At 43.1% G+C, this 25,092-nt stretch overlaps 1 protein-coding gene across 19 annotated transcripts in view; it reads right to left on the reverse strand.

Moving 5' to 3' along the window:
- Positions 1–25,092, reverse strand: part of CLASP1 (cytoplasmic linker associated protein 1) — a 265,392-nt gene that overhangs the window by 226,253 nt on the left and 14,047 nt on the right. For all 19 annotated transcript variants that reach the window (XM_042843075.2, XM_042843076.2, XM_065561475.1 and 16 more), the window contains exon 2: positions 12,038–12,523. In XM_042843075.2, the coding sequence (XP_042699009.2) occupies positions 12,038–12,232 (195 nt within the window). In that variant the 5' untranslated portion in view covers positions 12,233–12,523. The remainder of the gene's footprint in view (positions 1–12,037; positions 12,524–25,092) is intronic.

A 25,092-nucleotide genomic window follows, 5' to 3' on the forward strand; every position in this document is an offset into this window, starting at 1 on the left:
CTGTAAGATGCACAGGGAGGAGCTGCATTTTCTTACCTGAGGGTACCACACGTGTGCAAAAGCACTACACAATAGCAATTTACACAGAACCCACACTTGAAAAACATACACAAGCAAATAGGAATGGCCTAATTCCGGATATAAACCTAATGAGGAAGCTTTCCACAAACCTAGCTAAAATTTGGAAGTTGTGAGCAGTTAAGTTTTCCGAACTGCAGTGATTTATTCTGCATGAGATTCCTTCTGAAGGACATGCAGTGCGTATGCATACATAACTGAGTGACAAAGTAATGACCCCTTGATCCCTCAGCGTACGTTGCAATGATCCTGCTGCTGCTAATTTCTCATATAATTAGGCTGGGCAGAATTTGATTTTTATTTTGTATCATTTTGGTGGATAATATCGATGTTTATTTTTAACTGTTTTTTTCTATTTAAATTTTCACAGCTGTGGGAAAATAATTATTGTCTGACCCTCGATAAAGCCAGAAGACTTTAAGATTCAAAAAGTTACACCTTTATAACCCTCGAAACACAAAATTGTCAACATCGTATGTCAAAATATACAAAGTATATGAAATCAAGCTCTAGTAAGTTCTTAAGCAACATTTTTCTTACTTTTCATATCTGTAAATTTCAGCTACTCTATTATCAAATTATTAATTGTGTTGGTGTGTGTGTACTGTACACAGTGAAACTGGCATTTATTGACATTTATCAATAAAAATCTAATCCTTCCAAGCCTACACATAATTAAACAGGAAAGCTACATTGCTATCATGCCCTGTGATCTTAACTGGGAAAGCCCGGGGACTATTGTAGTATACACTGCAGGATCATTCCACCCACAGCACTGTAACCGTACGGATATAGGAGCGTTCATGCACATATGTTGACTGGTAATTGTTAACCCCTTTATCTTAGGCCAGGAAAAGGATGCAACAGTATTAGTCACGCCAACCCTAAAAAGCAGCAAAACTCACATTGCATTTTCTTATTCCAATGTGAACTAGTTACAGAACTCAATGCATCTCTACCCTGAAATACAGAAGTTCTGGTTCTGAAAGACCCTGCCTCAAACAACCATCCTGCTGATATGCACACATGAACAAGCCAAAAACCAGCACATGGGTTCACCTCCAAAGATCACTTCAATACACAGCCATTATTTGAGCACATGAATGGTCAAACATGAATCCCTCCTAGAGTGTTAAGAGTTCAAGCTCATGCCATACATCATTTGATATGCAGTTATCCCTGGTTTTGCAATAAGGCTCCAGACAGACATGAGACCTCCACGTTAGTTGCTATTAACTGGATGCAGAATCCTGAACACTAAGGCAAACAAGAATGTAATTTTTTTCTGGAGATGTGCTAGAATTTTGTTAATTTACCAGGACTAATTCAATTAGCAGAACAGTCTGATTTCTAAGATAAAACACATTTACACCGAATACCCCCCATTCCTCAGATGACCCCAGTAGTTTCAAAGCATTTTGGATGCAAAATACACTCTTTCAGCTAAATGGTATTACTGGGTTTTCAACCCTTGAAGATGCAGGCAACAGAGTATTCTCTTACATTGGTGTGGCAGCAATGCCATCATTAATGTTGTCATGCCACTTCCACTTCCTGGGCTAGAATCTGCTAGACCTTATACATGGAAGCATCTCCATAGATTTCAATGGAACTACCTGAAAAAGAAAGAATGGCAGAATTGGCCACGAACAAACCCTATTTTTCAGTCATTTATAAAATGTCCTCAAAAAGTTCCTTTTGGAGGTGAAAGTTCCCACACCTGGGATCAGCCCACAAGCTAATTTTAAAAAGTTTTATTTAAGGACCAATCCCGAGGTCTTCTCTCAGGCAAAACTCCCAGTGGCACCATGAAAAATTATCTTGTTTTGCCACACTTGGATCACTGGGAATCTTTGCTCTGGCACTTGGATAACTCAAACCCAGCTTTGTTTTAAAACTCCATGCTTGGCACAGACATATTCCTGAATGAGAAATGCAGCAGGCTTTGCTTCATTTGAGGAGACATGTTCTGGAAAGAAAGCTTGTGGGAGGTGGGTTTCGCTTGGGGAAAATAGGGACTAACTGGAAAAAAACAGAGCATCTACCTCCACTGTATTCCATGTCCTGCTTCTTGCTGTGTCTAAGTCTTACTAAAAAGTGTAGAGATAAACCCAAACATGAACAGAGCGTTGTATTGTCTAGTAGTTAGAGAACATGACTAAAATTCCAAAGGACCATGGAGGGGTGTGTTAATTCGGACTGACAAATTGTTTAACCTTGGACCTTGACATATATACAGGATATATATCTCCAAAACATCGCTATCTGGAAGCCTCAGATAATGTGTGATATTCCATCAACTGAAGGGACACAGAAGAGCCAGAATCAGGCCCGTAGCATGAGAGAGCAAGCCCCTATCAAAATCAGTTTACAACCCAAGGCCTCAATCCTGCTAAGACGTATGGCACATGCTTAACGTTAACCATGTGTTAGGCTTTTGCATGATTGAAATCTAAGAAGGTCAGAAACTTACAAATGAGCAGGGAGCAGGAAACAGCTGAATATATCCATTTTTATTTACATAGTTAGGGTTGTGGATTGGTTTGGGTTTTTTGTTTTTGAACATTATAACTAGATAAAGCCAGAGCCAACTGGTCCCAGCTGAAAGTAAACCTAGTCATGGTTAACTGGAGGCATCATGAGGTGACAATGTATTGAGATTTGAAGGAAGAGACAGGAATGGCCTTAAAGAAGAGATCAAGAAATGTGCTCCATGCATAAGGGAATGCATGGAAGAAGGTGTATAGATATTTGCAGAAGCTGACAAACAGGTGGGTGAAGCTGGTACTGCTGGTGGAATGGAGGGGGCAAAGCGACACGGTCAACTAAACATACTGAATCTGACAATTAATGAGACAGAAACCTCAATTAACAGGAAGCCCCACAACATCATTTTTATAGTCATCTATCAGTGTAGAACATATTAACAAGACATTAATTCTGTGCGAGTAACAGTGCTATTAATCCTGCCATTGTGGCTAAACTCCACCTCAGGTAATGACATTCTGGCTCCAAAGAATCACGGTTTCAGTGGGATGCGGTATTCTTCGCTTCCTGCCCGGTCTTGCTGTGCACTAAGAACCAGTGGGAGCTGAGGCACACAAGCCAGTCAAGTGACTTGGCACTTAGAGGACTGCTGAGTTTTACTCCAGAAGTAGCTGCATTTCAGTGGCGAGTGAAGTGACTCTTATACCACCTACTTTTTGTATCCATTTGTAAACCACTTTGGGATCCTTTGGGATGAAAGGCATTATATACATTTAAAATAAAAGAATAATCTCACTAATCAACGATGTCAGTGCAGATGCCTTTAAGGTAGTTATACTGTTCTAAAATAATCGACTCTACTGGCTATCACTGACCTGTTTTAATTGGAGCATCCTCAACACAGGAACATTTGAGGTATCTTTTCCTGTCAATTCACTAACTAGGCCTCGGGGGGGAAAAGTCAACTCTTACTAACAGAGAATCTAAGGGCCTGATTCTGAGAGGGTTTCAGTATACACAACTTACCATTGGAAAAGGCCATCAATTAGGGCAAAGTTCTGTTCCCAGGAGCTCAACCCTACCCAAAACAGGAAGGGCATAATATCTACCACGCCTGTCTGGGGGCAGACGTGTACTCTATTTCAAAACAGGGTCTCGAGCTCTCCCCAGCCTCCTCCGGGATTCCATGGGCTACTCCCATCCAGATTTGATTTCCTAACACCTTGGCAAGCAGCTGAAAAGCACCGAAAAATTGTGTCTGGTCTGCTCAAAATCCCAGCTTGTTTTTCCACCTTCTGCAACCAGCACATCCGTAATGGATGTAAAAGCTATAACACTTTAGTACCCAACCCTGACAATCCTCACACCCCTCCCCACCACAAGCAGCCACTGAAATAAAAATCTCCTTGCTGCAATGTATATTTGGCGGTAGCTCGGGAGTTAAGCAAAACCCATATGAAAGGCCTGCTTCATGACTTGGCTTAATAGGCTACTCTATTTTTTGTCCTGAATATGAAGAGCTGAAGCCAATATTAAATCTGACCTGGTCCAGCTGCTAGAGCTCCAGGATACTGCATCACACCCTCCAGTACACTCCCCATACTGTTGATACCAACGGATAATAGCTGCACCATAACAGAATCAGATTACTTGGGTAGAGTCATAGCATTAGACAGGCAGCCTAAACCACAGGAACCACACAAACAGCGGTGGAAGGAGAACTGACTAGACCAACTGGTACACAAAGAGTTTTTGGAATTAATTATTTCAATGTCCAAAGGAAAAATATGTTGAACCAAACACATGCTACCTATAGCATAATGTCCCCCACTTTGGGCAGCTTTATAAACAGAGCTAAGGAAAGACCAGAACACGTCGGGGTGGTGGTGTAACTGCTGAAATGGAACACCAAAAAGTGCACTTGCTCCAGAATGGCTTCTAAGTGCAACTCAAAGTGTTGACTGATCTGTAAAGCTCTCAGCCTCCTTTCGGATGGACTCCTGCCCCGCATACAGTAGTTGCGGTAAGCTCAGAGCCTGGGTTCCGTCAACAAAGAACTCTGGAACATTCTTCCTCCACTGTCCACATCCCATGTCTCTTGGTTTCCATGTATAAGGTCCATCTCAGGCTTTTGCTCTAGAGGTAATTATGGATTCACGGTTATGAGGCCTTCAGGGTTGAAATCATTCAATATGTTCTGGATGTTTTTGGTCTTTATATATTGTTCAACACGCAAAGACCGAAGGGCTATTGAATGTGACTGTTCATAAACCCTTTGCAATCTGCTCTTTCCACAGATGATGAAATGGTCTCGTCTTTCCATGTGCACAAGATACTTTGAATAAAGTGCACCTACCAGAAGATCACATAATTCCTGTGTTAAGACAATGAGTTATTTCCTTTACGTCAAAGTTTTGCCCATTGAATTTCAACTGAACAAAAGAAAGTCATGTTGTAGAGAGTGAACACACACTTATAGCGAGCAATCATTCATCAGCTTAAGTTATTTTAATGGACGTTACTTTAAACTAAGCCTGCACCATCTGTTCTACCCCTCAATTACAAAGGCAGACAGAACATTATTCACAAATACACAATTAAAAAAAACAAAGACATATAATTTAGATGCATGTTTATTTTTTTCTATTCTACTAAGCAAGATCTTGTAATGTTTCAGACAAATCAAGGTGGAAGACTGTTCCCTCTAACACAGTGGTTCCCAAACTAGGATTCGCAAAATCTTACAGCGGCTTCTCAGGAAAAAAATCCCTAATGGTGGACAGAGCTGTCCCTAGGGACCCCTGGGCTTCCAAGAGCTAAGCAGATCAAAGCAAGCATATCTATCACACCGAGGAGATTTAAACTTCAAGACTCCTTATAAGAAATGGAAAGGGAGGTGGATATTTTTTGCTGTTTTTTAAATTAAATAGGCAGCTAGTATTGTTTTTAAAATTATTATGAAGAACAAGTTTAAGCTTTGATGTAACGTGTGTTGTTTGCCTGGTCTACTCAAGACCTGAATGATCGTGTAGGAAGAACTCTTTGAGTTGGCTTCTTAAATACCTTCATGCTGTTTCACATCTGATACTTCTTGATGAAACATAGGAGCCTTGTCTTATAACCGGCTTATTCAAAGTGATACAAGCTACCAAAGTGAGATCTTGGAAGAGTGTTGCCATTTTCATAATGTAATAAAAATACTGTACTGATAAATAATAATTAATAATAGTGTGTGATAAACATGTCATCAAAACTAATTTTACATTTCCAAGATCATTGCTTTTATAATTTATACTCAGGTAAAGGAGAAAATCCCTGGAAATATTCATTTTTAGGCAGGGCTTCGCAAGACTCGACATTTTAGTGAAAGGGGTTCACAGGTTGTTAAAGTTTGGGAACCACTGCTCTAACACAGTGAATCCAATCCTTGCCACAGCAAACAGAAATTCACCATAGTATTTCACTATTCGTTTATTTCAAAAAGTGTGATGCCCTGCAACTAATGATATCAACTGGGAGTTTAAAAAAAAAAAGAAACAAAAAAAAAACAACCCACAATCAGGAGCTCTGTACACAAACAAATCAATAGCAGGATCTTGGTATACAACTCAGCGCGGCTCACATCTTCTGTTCAAACCCGTATAATTCTGGGTTTCATTAAACAGGACAAACTATTCAGTCATTTAAAACAAATAGTGTATTTTATCAGAAATAAGACTAAAAAGAGGGGAGAAATTTGAAATCAAAACACTGCTGAAATAAATTGCTTAACTTATGAAAGCTGATGAAAGTAAGGAAATTCAAAGGAAAGGGTTGCATCTTCTTCACAGACACCCCTCACAGCTCTTAGCAGTTCTGGAGCAATACTTTTCAATTCTGTTTCATTTGCTACACAACAGGCTCAGCTAGAGATTCAGAGCGAAGGCTGCCACAGTGCTCTTCACTGCCTGGAAGTTGGACCCTTTGAGGACAGCTAACGCCTCATTAAAAAAAAAACAAAAATCAGAGAAAAACATTCTATTTAGAAGCCATTTGAATTATGCTACATTGTGCCCCAATCCTGTGGGTAATCAAGTCAGTAGCAAAAACCTCATTGGCATGATAGGGTTAGGATCAGGTCTATGGTCTGCATTTTCTTTTGTGGTTTGCTTGTTTGTTTTTACCAAGAACATCTGAATTACGTTTCTTTATTTCTTCAGGTTCCCTCTACTTCTTCCTTTAACTGAACCCAAACATACATTCCTAGCACAATCCAAAGGAGTTCACAGAATGACACAGTTCACTACGCAGCTAACTTTGCTGCAAATATAGGTGGCCAAAACATACCAGCAAAGTTCACTATCGCACTGAGCTATTATCTGTAGTATGTTGTGCAAGAATAATTTAATGTGCCCTTTTCATATAAAGGACTTTCACAGAAATACACTGTACTGCAATTCTTCTGTCAAGCTATTACCCACACCGACAGAAGCACTCCTCCAGTTGGCGTAGGTAGTGCCCACATTGAAGCATTGCAACTGTACCGGTTTAAGTGTAGACATGCCTTTTCACAAAGACCAATGAGCAGCCATTGTGCACTAACAACTTTTGGTTGATGCAGGCTAGATGCTGAACTGTCATCCTAGGAAGAATCCAGATAATGGAGTGGCTGATAGAGGACTCGATTAATAAATTAAAGGAGGGTAAATGTAAATAATGCAAATCAACATGGGTTTCTGGAAAACAGAGCCTGTCCGACTAACTTGATATCTTTTTTGATGCGATTACAAGTTTGGTTGATAAAAGGAAGAGTGTTGGCATAATATACTTGGACTTCTGTAAGGCATTTGGCTTGGTACCACGTGACATTTTGATTTGAAATCTAGAATGATATAAAATTAACATGCCACAAATTAAATGGATTAAAACCTGGCTAACTGGTAGGTCTCAAATTGTAATTGTAAATGGCCAATCATCTTTGAGATGGTGTATTTCCAGTGGGGTCCCACACGGATTGGTTCTTTGGTCCTACACTATTTAACAATTTTAGCAATGACCTAGAACAGGGATCGGCAACATTTGGCACATGGCCCATCATGGAAATCTGCTGGCGGGCCAGGATGTTTGTTTACCTGCAGCATCTGCAGGAACGGCGAACCGTGGCCAGTGGGAGCTGCAATTGGCCGAACCTGTGGACACTGCAGGTAAGCAAACCATCCCGGCCCACCAGCGGATTTCCCTGATGGGCCACGTGCCAAAGGTTGCCAATCCCTGACCTAGAAGAAAATATAAAATCATCTCTGATAAAGTTCGCAGAGGACATAAAAACTGGGGGAGTGATAAATAACAAAGAGGACAGGTCACTGATTCAGAGTGATCTGGATTGCTTGGTAAACGGAGCGCAAGCAAACAAATTGTGTTTTAATACAGCTAAATGTAAATGTACACATCTAGGAACAAAGAATGTAGGTCATCAGTACAGAATGGAGAACTCTATCCTGGAAAGCAGTGACTCTGAAAAATATTTGGGGGTCGTGGTAGTCCCATGCAATGGTCTTTTGTTCCAGCCTTCCTATGCTGTGTTTTAGATACCGGCTAGTCCATATGTAATTCTCTTTACAGAGTACATAAGAACATAAAAGAGTGGCCATACTGGGTCAGACCAAAGGTCCATCTTGCCCAGTATCCTGTCTTCCGACTGTGGCCAATAGCCATTGATGGACCTATCCTCCATGAACTTATCTAGTTCTTTTTTGAATCCTGTTATAGTCTTGGCCTTCACAACATCCTCTGACATGTAAGTTATTAAATATGCAGTGTCTCTGTCCCCAAGGATGTTCATCAATCGCAGCCATAGGTCTGTGTAGTCACAGATTCCCACACCTACTAGCTGCAGCAGCATTAATGGCAATGCATGCTAGACAGTGGAGAAAGGAAGGCATTGGACATGGTCCCCAAGTGCCTTTCTTCCTGGGGACATCCTTCATATATACTTTGATAGAAGATTATCAGACATTATGAATTGCTTTAGAGGGTCTTCTACACTTCACAAAGGCATACAGCAGTTTGTTATCTCACTTGTAGAGAACAGACTTGCCGATTAAATGCTGCAAGATCAGTTTGGGTATTACTTACACTATTTTAGGCATGACACTTTGACTGGAGCAATGCACTCCCTTCCCCCAGCCACCCCTCTTTTGCTACAGCCTTCTGACAAGGGTGGTGCTGTACTCTGGCTGGTGCCAAAGTGAAGGATTCCACAAACTATGGTGTAGACAAGGCCAGAGGTTTAAAAAAAAAAAAAAAAAAAAAAAAAGGTTGAGCACAATTATTGAACAGCTGAGACCTGTGCACTCCAAGAGGGAACTTAAATCCTCTCTTTAAATAGATTTACTCTTGTTATGTCGGTGGCAGTGGGGACTCATTGTTTTGAATTCCGAATTGGGCAGCCCTGTGAAAGTCACTTAGCCAGCGTGTGCTGATGTTTCCCCAATTATCAAATGGAAATACTGGGCTGCTGTCAGGCTTAGTTAAAAGCAATACTGTGCGCAGGTCACAGCCATGAGTAAACCACACACACTTGCCTATGCTATTGGATCAGTCACTTTAATCCCTCCTAAACTTGAGACCTTCCTTTTTATTGATGAAATGTTAAGGAACAGCAATTCTGAATTTCTGTTTCCACACAGTCTCGGTCTTTGCTTTAAATAGACACTTCCAGGATTGGGGATGGGGCAAGAGGGAGAAAGAGACAGACACACTGTAAATGCTGACTTCTTCAACAGTGACCAAACACTTCCAGTCAAATCTCCAGATGGCTACTCTGTGGCAGTGAAAAGTAACCAGCGGTTATTTAGAAGAGTCCCTGGATTTGATCAGATATCAGTAGCACCCCCTAGCCTCACGCACACATCTTGTTACATGCAAGTAGCACTGAGCAAAGGAACCTGAGCTCCTATGATCCCTCCAAGCAGCCAACAAGGAGGGAGACAGTAATTCAAATGCAGGGAGCCACAACCGTATATGGTATGCTATCGCGCAATATTTACAACTAGGTGGTATGCTGCGATGGTGCAGTTTGGTGAAGCAAACATCCCAATGCACATACCACTGAGCTAAAGGCTCTCCAGTCACCATCTCTATGTGAAGGGCCTTTGTTTAATTAGCAGATACACCGCTACCTCGATATAACGCGACCCAATATAACACGAATTTGGATATAACGTGGTAAAGCAGTGCTCCGGGTTTGGGGGGGGGGGGGCGGCGCACTCCGGTGGATCAAAGCAAGTTCAATATAACGCGGTTTCACCTATAACGCAGTAAGATTTTTTGGCTCCTGAGGACAGCGTTATATTGAGGTAGAGGTGTATATTCTATAGATCAGTGGTTCCCAAACTTGTTCCATTGCTTGTGCAAGGAAAGCCAGTACATCCCTCGGCCCGCGCCGCTTCCAGCAGCTCCCATTGGCCTGGAGCAGCGAATCGTGGCCACTGGGAGTCGCGATCGGCCGAACCTGCGGACGCGGCAGGTACACAAATCGACCCGGCCTGCCAGGTGCTTTCCCTGAACAAGCAGCGGAATAAATTTGGGAACCACGGCTATAGATAATTCATGTTATAAAGTACTGTGAATGCTAACCATTAGTTTCCCTAACAGTGACAAACACTGAATGTAGTCACTGCCTCAATTTATATAACAAAAAAATTTACATATTTCAAATGCGAAGTCATAAAGAATGTGAGACTATCTGGAGGTGTAACGACCTATTTACCTTTTCTGCCTCCCTCATCCCCATGAAATTCCTTGCTGGAAGTTGCGAGAATGCACATTCCAATTGTAAAGAAAAAAAAAGCTACTGTAAAAAAAAAATCTCTTACTCTGCATTTTAACTTAATGCTGAACTTGGCACATCTTATGTATCTACGTAACTTGTATCAATTTTTAAAACCCCTACAAATAGCAAAAGTTTGACAATAAATTCAAGTTTACAGTATCTGTGAATTCCATCTTCAATAGTAAGATAGCATGATAGATGAGGAACTACTTAGCAAGAAGGAAAAAGCATGCTGCTATACCCTCACATAACAGTACATGTTCCCCATTAGTGACTATAGCGCGCACACATCAGGATGTCTTTGTAGTTTGAATCGGAAATGATATTCCACTGACTTTTTAGATAACTTCTGCATGCTAAGGGTGGAAAGAAGTTCAGCTTCCACCACAATTGCTCAGTGCCAGACCAAACTTACTCAAAATTCAGTTGCACAAATACATACAAAAGAAAGTGTAAGGCATAAAAATGCAGCTCATTTGATAAGTGTGTAAAGTATGAAGAAGTTCTTGCACCCATTGCCAGATCAAAAATTCTGTGAAAACAAACAGTGAAATGGAGTTGGGGAAAACACTGAACTCTGGATCACCTGCAACTGGTATTCCAGGCTCTCCATAATGCCAAAGGACACAAATAATTGCAGAGTTAATCATGGTTAATTCACTCAAGGCTCTGGGTCTCCATAGGAGTTTTTGATCTCATTCTCATGAGAATTGAGCAAAGTCTTCTAGTTATCCACAACAGAAGCACCATACATTTCTCATACAGGCTGGCCAATGAGTTTCAACCATGCTTTTGGGGGAAACCTATCCTTGCTCTCCAAGACTCCCCCCAAAAAGGAAGCTAACTAGTGCAAATTGTAATGGTAACACTTGTTCACTTAGACAATCAACTTGTTACACAAAGGCCAAATAGGCCTTGGACAGTGGTGACTGATTGCTATGTAGAATTCCATGTCCTACCACCCATTCCTGTCCCCCAATGACATCACTACAAAGGTAGCAAATTCTGACACAGAAAGCTCATTCAGCCATTGTATCCCTTCTTCAGCTATTAAATATAATGTTTTCACCTCTCTTAGCCAGAAGGCCAATACACTGACATGTTGTATTACAAAAACAGTTAATAACATAAAACTCATATTAGCTGTTGTTCAATGCAAGAGTGAAAGAATACTGGCAGCTTATATGCAAATTTTACAATAAAATCAAGTAGTATATTTCAGATATATACAGCACAAATTCATTAATTCCTGTTAACAATGAGACAACTATTGGAGATGACCAAATCCCCCAAGTAAATGAACAAGCTACACAAACAATCCAAGTTATCTCATTGCAAAAATGTAACCTGGTATTCAATTTGGGGAAAAACTTACTTGTGATTTAAAATACAAAACATTAGTACACGTGTTTGTTAAAGTAATGAAGTCTTAGTACCCTGGGTCCTTGACTACAGCATCAGCTACAAAATCTTGATTGAGAATGGGGTGAGAACAGTGGGTTTAGTAGGACTATGATGAAGTCTGCAGAACAAGTGAGAATGAACAAGACTCTACTACGTAACTTTCGTTTAAAGGAAGTTCCTTACAAATAAGACAATATGACTTGCCAGACTGAAGCAGTATTAGACTCTAATCACTTTTCCCCAAGCAGATCTTACCTTGTAATTGCTGGAATTTACCCAAGACGTGGCAAGTCCATCAACCATTTTATCCAACATAGTCTGATCATGTTCAAGATCAGCAGACTTCTGTTTATCTGAGCAATAATCTATCAATTCTTGGCCAACCTGAAGTCTCTTTCCAACGTCTTTCTGAAGCACCTGCGCTAAGCAATACTCCATACTGGGCTCCATGGTGTGCTAGAAATACAGCACCGGCGAGAATAAAGCTAGAGGGCAGTAGGTCTGAGAAACCCCACTATAAATGTATCCTGTAGGTCGCCTCTTTGTTCGATGAAGGTTACTGAGGGCCTGGGTTTCAAAGATGCAATTCTGGGAATGGCAACAATGCACCATGTGTGTCTGAAGAGCAGCTGGCAGGATATTAAAAGTCCAATTTAAATAACTAGTAATAGATAAAGCTGCGAGTGGTGCAGCAATGTTGTATTATTGGGTCTGGAATATTTCCTAGTTCAGCAGTCCATTCTGCAAGAAATGAAATAAGACAGCATTTTAGGTTAAACAAATTAAATACGAAGAAAATCAAAAGCATGTCACAAAATAGGTTATTCATCTGAGGGACGTAAAGATGTAATAAACTGGATACAAATGATATAGCTAGGACTTTTTTTAAACAGACAGCATTAGGTAGGTTAGGACAAAGCCCTTAGGTTATGTTTCAAAAAAAAAGGCAGTTCTCCATCAGTCCCCTGAGAAGCAGCTTTAGTGATAGATCCAGCAAATTTGGGTCTCAAATAAGGGCTGATGAGAATTCAGTGTATTCTGTCTGTCCCCAAAGGTAGAGTGATGATCCCATGATACGGGCCATCAGTCACTGAGAAAGTATGTCTGTTTTAAGAAACGAGTACAGAAAGAAATGTGGATCTCATTTGACTGCTAACTTTCAACCATCACTGCCATCAGAATCTGTATCAGACTTTAGGCCCTGTCTAAAATACAGGTCAAACAGCAGAAGCCAGAACCACAGAAGATAGCTTTTGTTAAGAAGCAGCAAACACTGTTTCCAGGGATCAAACTATGATGAGCCACCTTACAGCATGGTTTTGTCAACTGGCTAACACCATGCAGCCCTCAATATGCTGGCCTGGGAAATAGCATTAGCCCTTACTAACATAATGTTTAAAATGGGGTGTAGCTAATACTGTTTGAGATATCCTGTAAGCGGAGCCATAAAGGAAACTCAGGGGCCAAACTCTGCTCTCGCTGGGGATTTATAGCAGCGTAATCCATGGCATAACTCGGGATTCTCATCTCTGTAACAGAGCAGAGTGTGCCCTTAAATGTTCCTTTTCAGCAGGGCTTTTCTGCATCTTAACACAAGCTGGTGAAGTATGTCAAGGAACCTCCAGGCTAATGCTGCCGACTGGAAATCTCGCTTTACAAGCAGCTGCAGCCTCTCTCTGCCACTCCCCCTCCATAACTAAATGAATCATCGCCACTAGCCCAGGGAGCAAGACCCCCCCATGCCTGCCCTTTAGCTTCAGTCTCCCACATGCTACTGTTAATGGCGGAAGCCAGCATCACTACGTACAATTTCCCTGAGGTGCTCTCTTTACAGGTTCCACTTTTCTTTAAAAATCAGAGGCGGGTAAGAATCTGGGATTTTTTTTACTTTCTAATAATAACATCCAAAGCTAGAAGCCTGCCCTACTTTCTGCACTAGCCCAAGGAAAGCAGGTCAGACTCAGTGCAAGGGAAGGGGGACCGGAGAGGCTGCAAAGCAGAAATCTTAACTGGAATGACCCTACAGGCACAAGTTCACTCAACTCAAAAGCACTGGGGTAGTAAACCTAATTGCTACGGCTTGAACAACAGGACCTTGGCAGTCAGTTCATTACTTTTGAATAGCTGATGGCAGGTGACATGCAAAAAAGCATAACTTGGAAAACAAGAATAGGCCTTACACAGCACAGGCTATTTTTCAGATCGTTATTCCAGTTCCTCTGTCTCTGCCTAATTTACAAGCTGCCCAATAAAAGATATTACCTCAGCCACCTTGTCTCTCTAATATCCTGGGATCAATACAGCTATGACCCCACATACAGAAGTATGACTGTATGAGACAAGCAGACTTCAAACAGAACTGCTAGACATAATCCAGTGCCTTATGTGCTATTGAGCCTTTCCACGTCTGAGGACTCCCGGCCCCATTTAACCACAACCAGTCCAGGGCTGGGCGTCCCTGCCTCCTGCACTTGTCTGTGTTGCTCTTAAATCATAGGAGAGCAGAGCCCTGTATATATATATATCTCCTTACTATATCTTCCATTCTATGCATCCGAAGAAGTGGGCTGTAGCATACGAAAGCTTATGCTCAAATAAATTTGTTAGTCTCTAAGGTACCACAAGTACTCCTGTTCTTTTCCCCCATTCTAGGTCACCAGAAACAAAAAATCTAGCCCAGGATGGCAGTGAACAGCACTTTTTTTAACCATGGTATTGCTTGGGGTCTCAACCCAGTTCCCACTGGACAAGTGTCTGCCAAAAATTACCCGTTGTGGGGAAAGGGTCCAAGACTGAAAAGGCGACAGGGCCTGAACACCCCTTCCCCCTTTAAAGATGGCCCCTGCAGATCAGTGCTGAAGTGAGGCATTTCACACTGTTGTGGTCTGTGCAGTACTGTCAGTCTCTACGGGCTTAATCAGGGCTTCAGGGCTTTTAATCCAGCACCATTCACAAGCAATAAGCATCCATCCCAACATCCCTAGGACTGGCCCTAAACTTGCACCATTTCAAATGAAGAGTTGATAAGCCATTATGATTTTGCAAGGCTCTGATCTGCCCACTTGCTCAGTGCAGGTTTTTTTCAATGGAAGATTACTATGATGGTGACAGAAAATACTAGTATTTTAAAGGGTCGGAGAGTATATTTTGCACTAGTAAGTTTAACATAATTCTGCCTTGCACAACCGCATTTAAGTCTATGCCAGCTGTGTAATCACTGAATTCATACACCTAGAAATCATAGAATATCAGGGTTGGAAGAGACCTCTGGAGGTCATCTAGGCCTTGGCTACACTGGCAATTCACAGCGCTGCACTCGCTGCGCTCAGGGGTGTGAAAAACACCACACACACCCCGAGCGCAGCGAATGCAGCGCTGTAAAGTGCCAGTGTAATCAGCGCCTGCAGCTATTCCCCTCGGAGAGGTGGAGTACTTGCCACGCTGCAAGAGAGCTCTCGCAGCGCTGGCGGTGTGACTGCGAGTGTAGCCAAGGCCCTAGTCCAACCCCCTGCTCAAAGGAGGACCAATCCCCAGACAGATTTTTACCCGAGTTCCCTAAATGGCCCCCTCAAGGATTGAACTCACAACCCTGGGTTTAGCAAGCCAATGCTCAAACCACTAAGCTATCCCTCCTCCCCCTTTGACCACTGAAAGCCCCATGTAACAGTTTCAGGTTAAAGGAGAGATCCACAGGCGTAAAATGAAGACCAAAACACAGAATGCAACCAAAATGCAAAATCCCCATGCAGAAGTCTGAAACTAAGGTTTAGCTAGCTCACAACAAAGCTCTTGGGAGGTCTCCCCATATCTTCAGAAAGATTGCCAGCACAGGAAGGCTATCTAAGGCTGCTAGCTACAGTCCCTCTTTGTCTGGACGGTTCTGGGCAAGGCCTTTCAATTTGGTTCACTGCATTTGTGACCTTCCTTTCTGGATTTTTTTTAGCTTGCACAAAAACTAATTTTTATCTGGGCATTGGGCCCAGTTTTGATTTCAGCTTTCAAATCTTGACCAGTGCCTCAGATACCATAATGGAAAATTGAACAGAACTGTCTTATTTTCAAAACCCTTTTTTAAAGGAGGTATTAGTTCCAAACTTAAGGACAGCCAGACCTCCCTCATAACCTTAAATCTCGACCTCTACACCCTCCCATTATCATCTTTACACTGAAGATATTTACCTACTCTCTTCCCCACCACCCTCCACAAGTGTGGGGCAGCCAGTTCACCGCTTAAAGCACAGAGTTCCTCCAATGAAAGGCACTAGAGTATCAAGCAAAGGTGATTTTCAATTGTGGTAGCTCAGCCCAGTTATATAAATTGGAATGAAAAGCCCTCTTCGGCCCTGTCTACATGGGGAAATTGATCAGAATAGCTATCACAGAATACAATAATCTGAATTAGCTCCTACTGTGGATACTATTCCAGAATAAATGATTTTATTCCAGAATAATTACTCCAGTCTGGAAGTGCACTAATTATTCTGGAATCAAGTGGCCTATTCTGGAATAGTGTCCACACAGGGAAATTGACTGGAAAAGTTTTGACCTGAATAGCTATTCTGGACAACTTCCCATGTACACGAGCCCTTAAAGCTTGTTAAGATGCAAACTACCTGTTTCAAATGAGTATTAGCTGACCATGTAGCCAAGATGGGGGAACCTAGGGCTTCAAAATGTTAACCTGCATCATATGTAGTGTTGTTGTAGCTGTGTTGATCCCAAGATATTAGAGAGACAAGGTGGGTCTCTCTCACCAACAGAAGCTGGTCCAGTAAAGGATATTACCTCACCCTCCTTGTCTCATTAATAACCTGCACATTTTCATTTGTTAAACTAACTCGATTAAGGTAACAACTGAAAAACATCAAGCCAAGACCAGATGTTTTAAGCTAATTCATTTAAAACTAACAGTTTTTCTAGGAATGCCTTCTTTTTAAGTCAGGGTAAAATTGTCTAACACTTCCCGTGTTTTAGAGAATGAACGTGCGTACAAGCCAAATCACATCGTAAGGGATCGCACACCCCACAGCTTGTGTAGTCGAGCTCACTGTACAAACCAGGGCTCCATGCATCCCTCCATTCCCCACACTCTCCCATCCCCCTTTATTTCAGGGACTCCCTACAACTCTCTCCCAATGTCAAACTGGCGGGGGGTCTGTGTACTCCCCATATCTCCCCTGCTCCCATACCACAGTCTCCCATTCCCCCGCACCAGTGGCCGTGTGCACCCTCATTCCCACTTCCCCGATTCCTCCCTTCATCCCACCATGACAGGGGCTCTGTGTGCCTCCATCCCCTCATTCTTGGGGCCTCCAGTCTCCCCCATCCATGAAGGTTCTGTAACCCCAGTCTCTCCCATGTACCAGGTCCCCCCAAACTCTTCCCCCACCTAAGGTTCTGTGCCCCCCCCCATGTCTTCTTGCCCAACCACTGCAGGGTCCCCTGTTCTACCCACCATGGCAAGGCTCTATTCCCCATCATCCCCCCAAACCACATAAGGGTCCCCCCTTCTGTACATTATGCCAGGGACTCTGTTCCCCCACCCCATTGCCCTCTCAACAGCAGCATCCCCCACTCTCCACACCATGCTACGGGTTCTGTTCCTCACCCTTCCCCTACTTTCCCAATCTCCCCACCATAACAGCAGCCCTGTTCTCCGCCCTGACACCTGTCCCCCATCCCTCTCACCATGACAAGAGCGCTGTATGTGTCTCCTCTCCCCTCCAAAGTACCTTCCATCCCCCCAGATTGGAATAGAGGGTGGGCAGATGGTGCCATCTTTTCCCCCACCTGGAATAGGTTTTGAGGGGGCAGGACTTTAGGAAGGAATTAAGCCTTTTCTCTCCTTTCACTCTGACTGCCCTTGCTGACTAAGCATCTGCCTCATAGGGAAAACAATTATGTGTCTTCTATCATGCAGGGTGTCAACATGTTTAATGCTATTGGGAGGATGGGCAGAGGTTATGTGCAAGATGTTTAATGGGTGCCATCAACATATGACAGCAAGCGCCACATGTCCCCCACTTTCTCTCTGGATGTTCCAATTGTCCCCCAAATCAGTAAAGCTTCTGGCCATCAATGCCTAGTTCATTCCCTGAAATTTTGGAATTGATCGGATGCGGGGTTCAAAAATTAACACATTACACAGAGAAACAGAAATACCACTGAGTAAGGCCTCACGAGTTTGGCCAATACTACAATCTACCTGTGGATGCAAGTCAGTAACCCACAAGAGGAGAAGGAAAGGGGTTATACATGAGGACAAGGTCTTTGTATATACCAGAACAGAAAAGAAGGTGTATAAATGCAAGATTAAAACCCTAGTAAAGACAAAGCACTAGGCAAAGAAAAGAGCCCAGGGTTTTTTAATCAGCTAACAACTGTTAAAACTACACCTGCTTTGTCTGCTCTAGGATTTTCACACTTGTCAGAGAATGTGTTTTAAAAATACCCTCTTTTCCCAGTGTAAACATGGCTAAATAGTGAGCTGGGATGCTGGAGTAACAAAGGCCCCGTGAGAAAACTCTCTCTCAGGTAGGCAAAGATGAACCTCGTAGACAAGGAAGCACATGGCAGCTTTGTCAGAAATTCCCCTCCTGCAGAGAGCACCTTGGAGTTCAGCTGAGGCTTGGTCTTCACTACCAACTTATGTCAGTATAACTACGTCGCTCAGGGGTGTGGAAAAGCCCCTTGAGCAATGCAGTTATACAAACCTAACCTCCACTATAGACAGCGCTGTGTCAAGGGGAGGGCTTCTCCCATCGACATAGCTACCGCCTCGGAGGGAGGCAGAGTACCCATGCCGATAGGAGACGCTCTCCCATCAGCACAGGTAGCGCCTTCACCAAGTTCTACAACGCCACAGCTGCACCGGTTCCACTGTGCCACTGCAACACTGTAAATGTAGACATGCCCTAAGTGCACCAGCGCTGACTTTTCTTTTTCCTGGTAGGGGCTCCACCAGACTCCACTCCTTTCCCCCGAAGCCCCGCCCCCCCTCCACCCCTTCCCTAGCTCCTGCCCTCGCTCTGTCTCTTCCCACCGCCTCTCACAAGGCTCCCTGCTGCTCTCTGCCAGCTGCCGAACAGCTGTCACTGACGGGTGCTAAGCACCCCCTATTTTTTCTTTTCCTGTGGGTGCTTGATCCCTGGAGCACCCACGGAGTTGGTGCCTATGCCTACGTGGATGTTCTGACTCCAACCCTCCTTCTGCAAGTTGTACAGTCTCAGCCCTGTGGGGATCCCTCTGGTCCGGTAGAATTTAAACCCTACAGCCTCTGAGTAGTCAATACCAGGAAGAGCCACTGACTCCGGGAGCCTACGGAAGTTAAGCTTTGAGGACCAAAACTTTTCCTCCCAGAGGCTGTCCAGTCATGTAAACCTTAAGCCCTTGCCGAATTCCAAGCCAGGAACCCAATGGTGCAGATTTGTTATGTCTGGAGGCTCTTGAGGTTTTAAAAATAGGTGTAAACATAGGACCAGAAGCAACCCAAACACTGCAAATCTAGTCAAAGGCACTAGTCCTCAATTCAGGAAGACGGACTAGACTGAATTTGATCTAGGCAAGCAGTCTGATTGGTTGATCCAAAAGATTTAGGAAACTACTATTCTGCAAAAATGAAGCCCCTGCTTTGTTTACATAAATGCTCAGTCACCGTGCCCACCCCGCCCCCCCTAAATTTTCCACCAAAGTCATCTAGCAAAGAACCACAAACTTCAAATTAGTTATAAAGGTTTTGGTCCAAAACTGGATTTACAAAAAGAGAAAACAGCTAACTATGGAAAGCACAGTCTAACTCAAACCCAGTAATCAACATCTAATCGCTCAACCTCAGCCCATCCACAACACTGAAAAGAAGTCTGGACAGTCCATAGCAAAGCAATATGCACAGTTCAGACTGAAGTGGTGCAAACAGTTAAGTAAATATTTATAATGGGTTTGTGAAAACATGAGAAAAATCAGTAAAAATGCAGAACTGGACATGGTAGAGAATTTTAACTTTTTGATGTGCTTAAAAAAAAAAAATCCCCTCTCACCTGTGGCAAGTACAAAGCTTTTCTTGGAAAGTGAAATTCTGCTGAACTTACTAGCTTATGCCTTTTAAGCTTTCACTTTAAAATTATGTTTCTAGCCCTTGTGATTAGGAAGGAAACCCTCTGAATGTGACAGATGCAGTGCTGTCTTCCTGTCAGTACATGAAATTGACCTGGAATAAGGTAGGGTGTGTGAATTTAAAGCAGATTAACTATTCCTGACTAACTCCATGTGTGAATGCTCTGGCCTTGGCTACAGTGGCGCTTTAAAACGCTGCAACTTTCTCGCTCAGGGGTGTGAAAAAACACCCCCTTAAGCGCAGCAAGTTACAGCGCTGTAAAGCACCAGTATAAACAGTGCCCCAGCATGGCTCCCAGTGCTGTAAGCTAATCCCCTCGTGGAGGTGGAGTACCTGGAATGCTGGGAGAGCTCTCTCCCAGCGCTGGCGCCGCGACCACACTCGCACTTCAAAGCGCTGCCACGGAAGCGCTCCCACGGCAGCACTTTGGAGTTTCGAGTGTAGCCAAGCCCTCTGTCTCTGGAATAAGAGTGCCCTATTCCAAATCAGCTTAATCCATTTTGGAAGTGGATTAAACTAATTTGGAATAAAGCACTTTGAAGTCAGAGCATGGAATTTAATCAGGACTAGATATTCCAGACTAACTCCCTGCGTAGACATGCCCTTATAATCTTCAGACAAACTGCTGCTGCTCACAGCTTCCCAGATCAGGAGTTTCACCACTGCTACTCAGAACCCCTGGGCTGCAGTGAGACTGACAAAGTCAGTCAGTTTCACACTGCTGTCACTCATGAAAGTTGTGAGTGACAGTACATGCATTTCAGGGTAGCAGCCGTGTTAGTCTGTATCCTCAAAAAGAACAGGAGTACTTGTGGCACCTTAGAGACTAACAAATTTATTAGAGCATAAGCTTTCGTGGGCTACAACCCACTTAGCCCACGAAAGCTTATGCTCTAATAAATTTGTTAGTCTCTAAGGTGCCACAAGTACTCCTGTTCTTTTTGAGTACATGCATTGGAGTTGTTGTCCCTGGGCCTCATTGGTGACCCTCCTGAATGCATCTCTGTATGTGTCTCTGGCTGGTACATTTAGGTTTATGATCAACTTTCAAGCCCTGATGCTGCTTATTCAGTACAATATTAATTTCTTGGGAGGTGCTGGCAAACAGACCAACCCACCAAAACAGCACAGCAGTCGTATTAAATAACGCAGTGGCATAGTTACCCAAACAGGGCTTCTTCTCTACATTTCTCATAATGTAGTTGCAGGCAAATTTCAAATTAAAGATTAGCTCAAGGCACATCAAACAATCATGCCTTTGAAGTCTGACTTTCCACAAGAATGAAGAGCTCCTTTTAAAGAAGTTTCCACTTTCAAACAACAGGCAGTGATGTTTGTTTTCAAGTATAAAAGCCTACAAAAGAATCACTCTTTCTGTAGTACATCTCTGACACCCCCTGCCAAAGGGAATGAATAGGTCTCAGGATTGGGTTTAATAACTGGGCTCTCTCGAACCAATGGTTCATGTCCCAGCAGGGACAACACATCGTCCTTCAGAAATGAACTGAGTACTACTATGCAGATGACATGTCCTTTTGAGAACACACAAAGGATCTCACGGCTCTTTTTGAAAGAGGAAGGGGCTTACCCCAGCATCTTTGGCCAAAATTGCCTCTTCTCCCTCAACTGTTGTGCTGAGTCCCCACGTCAGTTGGCAAGCCTTTATTCCAGAGATGGCTGCATATCGGAGCTGTACGGAGCTTGTAAAGCATTTTGGGATGCAAGGAACTCAATAAGATGCAACACTTCTCAAGGCTTGTCTACACTGGCACTTTACCGCGCTGCAACTTTCTCACTCAGGGGCATGAAAAAACACACCCTTGAGCGCTGCAATTTTCAGCGCTGTAACGTTCCAGTATGGATGGTGCACCAGCGCTGAGAGCTGCGCCCCCAGCACTGGTAGCTACGCCCCTCGTGGAGGTGGGTTTTTTTAGAGCGCTGGAAGACTTCTCTGCCAGAGCTGTGCTGCAACTACACAAGCCACGTTAAAGGCTTTAACGTTGCCAGTGTAGACTAGCCCTCAGTTAGGCAAAACACTACTACTTTATCTAACCGTAAAGCTTTCTCAATGACTTGTGCAAACACTAAGGCTACATCTTCACTACCAGATGGATTGGCGGGTAGCAATTGATCCAGTGGGGATCGATTTATCGCATCTAGTCTACACGCAATAAATCGATCCCCGAGCCCTCTCCCATCAACTCCTGTACTCCAGCTTGGTGAGAGGAGCAGGCAGAGTCGACAGGGGAGTGGCAGCAGTCGACTCACCGTGGTGAAGACAACGGTAAGTCGATCTAAGTACGTCGACTTCAGCTACATTATTCATGTAACTGAAGTTGCATAACTTAGATCGATCCCACCCGCCCACCCCCCAATGGAGACCAGGCCTATGAGATAACCAAGGTGGCAACATAAACATCAAATGCCCTAGCTGAAGGAGAAACTTCATCTTACTGGAGAGATGAAGGCAGCAGGGGGTTACAAAAATGGCAGCTATGCAAATATCTTGTTAAGGAAACTTGCTCTCACCTCTTGTTGATATAGCTTCCATGTGTAGGCAGTAAGGTTCCTCGAACTGTTCAGGTACATTTTTGACAATTACAATTAGTGTATGCTTCTGATTTAAGTGTTACTGCTTGTTTTCCAAAACCTAAAGCCTAGGACTCTCATTCTAAAAGGGACATCAACTTAAACAACATTTTACCTACAGGTGTTGCAAGTACCACTCAACTGCTAGATTACTCTTTTTCCAATTTACTGCGTCTCCTTGACAGCACTTTGTGTATAGTCTGGTCCCATTTCCCCTATATAGTTATTTATTGATGGGGTCTAAATTAGCTTTTAGTACTCAAGAAAGAGATCTTGGAGTTATTGTGGATAGTTCTCTGAAAACATCTGCTCAATGTGCAGCAGCCATCAGAAAAGCTAACAAAAGGATACGAACCATTAGGAAAGGAATAGATGATAAGACAGAAAATATCATATTGCCTCTATATGAATCCATGGTACCCACCACATCTTGAATACTGCATGCATATCTGGTCACCCCGTCTCAAAGATATATTGGAATTGGAAAAGGTACAGAAAAGGGCAAGAAAAATGACTAGGGGTATGGAATAGCTTCCATATGAGGAGAGATTAATAAAACTTGGACTTTTCAGCTTGGAAAGGAGACAACTACGTGGGGATATGATAGAGGTCTATAAAATCATGACTGGTGTGGAGAAAGTAAATAAGGAAGTGTTATTTACTCCTCATAACACAAGAACTAAGGGTCACCAAATGAAATTAATAGGCAGCAGGTTTAAAACAAACAAAAGGAAGTATTTCATCACACAATGCACTGTCAACCTGTGGAACTCTTTGCCAGAGGATGTTGGGAAGGCCAAGAGTATAAGAGGGATCAAAAAAGAACTAGATAAATTCATGGAGGATAGGTCCGTCAATGGCTATTAGCCAGGATGGGCAGGGATGGTGTCCCTAGCCTCTGTTTGCCAGAAGCTGGGAATGGGCGACGGGATGGATCACTTGATGATTAGCTGTTCTGTTCATTCCCTCTGGGGCACCAGGCATTGGTCACTGTCGGTAGACAGGATACTGGGCTAGATGGACCATTGGTCTGACCCAGTATGGCCAGTATGTTCTTATCTGATGTGTGTGCGCATCTTTCAACAGCACCAGGGCAGCAACCAGTCTTTTAATAAGAAATGTGAATGTAAAACTGTAAAGATGAACACCAAGACTCAGGAACCAGAGTGATACCGGAAACTACTTAACTTGTCTGAAGTTTACTGAACTTCAAGCTTATAGTGCCTCTAAGTTTCTCTCTATGGCACTGGGGAAATTTCACACAAAGAAGTTTCCTACTGTTATTAACACTAGTTCATCTCCACCAGTGCTAGCATGCTGAGAGCCCCAGCATGGATGGGCCATCGGCTTTTTAAGTGCAGTACTTATTAAACCAGAGACCCTGTCCTTAAAATACAGAGTGCAGTCAGTGGTCTGTCTATACAGTGCATTAACAATACTGTTGACATTAGAGAAGCTGAACTGGATTTAACAGTGGAAATTGCAAGATTTCCCTAGCTTTAAGCCACCAGTTCAGACTGTGTTACACTCGCAGACTAGAGTTTATTAAACTGACAGCTTGTACAAGCCCCATTGCTGCTGAATCCTTTCAGAACACATCAAACTCTGATGCGGCAGCCAGAGCTGTCCCCTTTGACCCAGTTAGCAGACCTTCAATACTTAAAAGGACAGGACCAAGGTAAATAATAACCTTGACATTCCCTTATGAGTGCTACGTCCACCCCAACGCAAACCCCATAGTATAGAGGCTAACATCAGTGGAGCACAATTTGTACTGGCACAACTTACCCAGGTTTGAAACAGGGTAAGCTTTAACCAGTATGAATTGTTGCTTCTGTTTTAACCATGTCTACACTAGGGATTTCCATTGGTGCAGCTACAGCAGTGGCTAAACACCCAGCATAGAAAATGCCATCGTTTCTTATAGGGCACAAATCATCATACTTATGCAATAATGGAATTGCAGCACATTTTAAGATTTAATTTTGAGTTTAAGACTCAAAGTTGCTAACTGGCATTGCGCTAGTGACTGAAAACTGGAGTAAAAGCAACTCTCCAAACATTAAGAAGAAAGCCAGGCAGGGTGGATAAAAATCAACTAGTTAAAAAAAAAAAAAAACTGGATTTTTCTTTTAAATTGGATTTTATTTAAAGTAAATATAGTGTTGTTGTTTTTTAAATAAACTTATTTAAATTAAATTTGAAACGGACATACCTATGCCAAGGTCTAAATTTATAATCTATTAATCACAGAATCATAGAAATGTAGGGCTGGAAGGGACCTCTATAGGTCATCTAGTCCAGTCCCCTGTACTGAGGCAGGACTAAGTACAGTCAAACCCTGCACTAAGGCGCGCCGCCATAATGTGAAATCGCATATAGCGCAATCACAATTTGGCCCCCCTTTAAGACACACAGTAATACAGTACTGTATGTACTATACCAGTGGTCCCCAACGCCATGATGGCTGCCGGGACACTGATGCACCCCCGCCTAGTGCCAGGCAGGGGAGAGAAGCTGCGGCACCGCGCCTGCCGGGGACAGAGAGCACCGGCGCCCGCAGCCCTGGAGTTCTGTCCCCGGCAGGCGCAGGGCCGTGGCTTCTCTT

The sequence above is a fragment of the Chrysemys picta genome, chromosome 11 (assembly GCF_011386835.1).
Source record: "Chrysemys picta bellii isolate R12L10 chromosome 11, ASM1138683v2, whole genome shotgun sequence".
In the NCBI taxonomy this organism is placed as follows: domain Eukaryota; kingdom Metazoa; phylum Chordata; order Testudines; family Emydidae; genus Chrysemys; species Chrysemys picta.